Source organism: Terrapene carolina, unplaced genomic scaffold, assembly GCF_002925995.2.
Source record: "Terrapene carolina triunguis isolate 2854851 unplaced genomic scaffold, T_m_triunguis-2.0 Scaffold48136, whole genome shotgun sequence".
Lineage (NCBI taxonomy): Eukaryota > Metazoa > Chordata > Testudines > Emydidae > Terrapene > Terrapene triunguis.
The window spans coordinates 1-2,021 of record NW_020712487.1 but is presented as its reverse complement, the minus strand read 5'-3'; the positions used below and the strand labels follow the sequence as shown (position 1 = coordinate 2,021).

Sequence of the window (2,021 nt, the reverse complement as noted above, 5' to 3'; positions counted from 1 at the left end):
CGTTCCCGGCAAGCTCTGTGAGAGACGTGGTTCGGGTAGAGGGTCACGGTGCTTCGGAGAGGACAACTCACAGGGCCCCTCCGCGGTCTCCGCCAGGCAGAGGCTGCGAATTCCAGACCCGTCCCCTCGCTCCGGTGCGCTGGGGCTTTGAACTGGGGCTGGCTGGTCCCCGAGGGGGTCTGGACTAAAACTCGAGCGCCTCTCGCCAGCTGCTAACCCGGCCGCTGTGCAGTAACGGACGCAGGTCGACACCGCTAGCAGGGCTGATGAGAGTGGGAGAAAGGGGGGACAGTTGGGCTGGGGCCCCGAGCACCAAACTGTCTGTAACTGGGGTAAAATGGTACCACGGCCCCAAACTTCTCTCCCCGGGCAGGACCGCTGGGCCTTCAGCACTGTCCCGCGGTTCCCCCAGTGTGGCCAGACAGGTTCTCCCACGGGCCCAGCGCAGAGAACCGGGCGTGTGCCCCACACGCCGTAGCCCCTCTCGGGAGCCAGCGGCGGTTGGGCTGCTCTCGCTGCAGCGAGGCCGGCTCTGGGGGAGTCACTAGCGCATGGAAACCTAGAGCTCCTGCCACCGGTAGAGGAGGCCGGGGAGGGGAAGGAACATGCTGAGAACCAAAGGGAAAGTGGGTGATAGAGCTGGGACTGGAGCCTTAATTCCTGACTCCCAATCCCCACTCCCCCCATCTCTGACCCACTAGACCCCGCTCCCCTCCCAGAGCTGCGGAGAAAACCCAGGACTCTGGGCTCCCAGTGCCCCCCCCCAAACCCCCCCCTCAAAAAACCCCTAGACTCTCTTCCTTCCCATGATGTGTATAAGGTAGACCAGGATTGACATGGCTGTGGGTTCGGATTGAGGGGCACTGGCAGGGCTGGGGGGGAGTCCGGGGCTGCGAGTTGGGAGTGAGGGGCACCGGCGGAGCTTGGGAAGCCCAGGGCTGGGCTAGGAGGGGGCTGCAGGTCAGGAGTGAGGGGCACCGGCAGGGCTGGGGGGGACCGTGTGAGGATCCTCGCTTAGCCCCTGATGTATCTGTCTGGCACTACTCGGTTGATTTCCTGGGTCTTCTTCCCCCTGCTCCGTGGACGGCCATGCTGACGCCCCCTCTGCTCTCTCTGCCCTCAGGGGTCGTGGACACAGCCGGTGGCAGTGCCGTGTGGTGAGTGCCCACCGAAGAGCCCGGCCTGTTCCGAAGCACTGACCCGCTGCAGGAGGAAATGGAGTATGAACGGAGGTACCATCTCCCCACGCCAATGGGCCCATGCGCCCCTGTACCGGGAGGGCTGGGGCGAGCGCTATGCTGCGGGGCAGGGGGCGCTCTCCCCTAGCAGGCAGGGCTGGGTGCTAGAGGGCACGGGGCAGGGTGGGGGGCTCAGCAGGCGGTGCTCTGCCCTGGCAGCCCATGGTGGTGAATCTACACCCCTTGTTCCCCCCAGAGGTGGCCGCGGGGACCGGACGGGCCGATATGGCGCTGCTGACCGGTCCCAGGACGACGGTGTGGACGGGCGGACCCAGCGAGACCACGACTACCGGGACATGGATTACCGCTCGTACCCCCGCGACTTCAGCAGCCATGAGGCCGCTAACGAGTACGACTCATCCGAGGAGCAGAGCGCCGAGGTGGGCTCCAGCCCCGGGTGCTGTAGCCTTGTGGGCTGGGTGGGCCTCTCTGCCAGGGGGTGGGGACGGGACGGGATGCGAGCGCCGGGCTGCCCTGACCCTGTCCTCTCCCACCAGGATTCCTACGAGGCCTCCTCGGGGTCGGAGACTCAACGCAAGCGGGACAGCCCCACCGAGCCCCTGGGCTACCCCGGCGACGGGGACTACCGCGACCAGGACTACCGGCCCGAGCCAGAGGAGGAGCAGAAGGCCAGCAGCATCGTCATGCTGAGGATGCTGCCCCAGTCCGCCTCCGAGAACGACGTAGGTCTGGGTGTTGGGGGCTGGGAACCAGAACGCCTGGGTTCTTTTCCCCAGCTCTGGGAGGAGAGTGGGGTCTAGTGCTTGGGAGGGGGGCTGGGAG

The 2,021-nt window shown here is 66.4% G+C and overlaps 1 protein-coding gene across 1 annotated transcript; it reads left to right on the top strand.

The window, feature by feature from the left end:
• Nucleotides 1-1,126: 1,126 nt before the first annotated feature.
• Nucleotides 1,127-1,921, top strand: LOC113405670 (RNA-binding protein 10-like; the record flags this gene model as incomplete). The annotated part of the gene is made up of 3 exons (XM_026646897.2): nt 1,127-1,232; nt 1,435-1,618; nt 1,736-1,921. Coding segments are annotated over exons 1-3 (387 nt in total), but the record flags the coding sequence as incomplete, so codon positions are not given.
• Between the last annotated feature and the right edge of the window lie 100 nt (nt 1,922-2,021).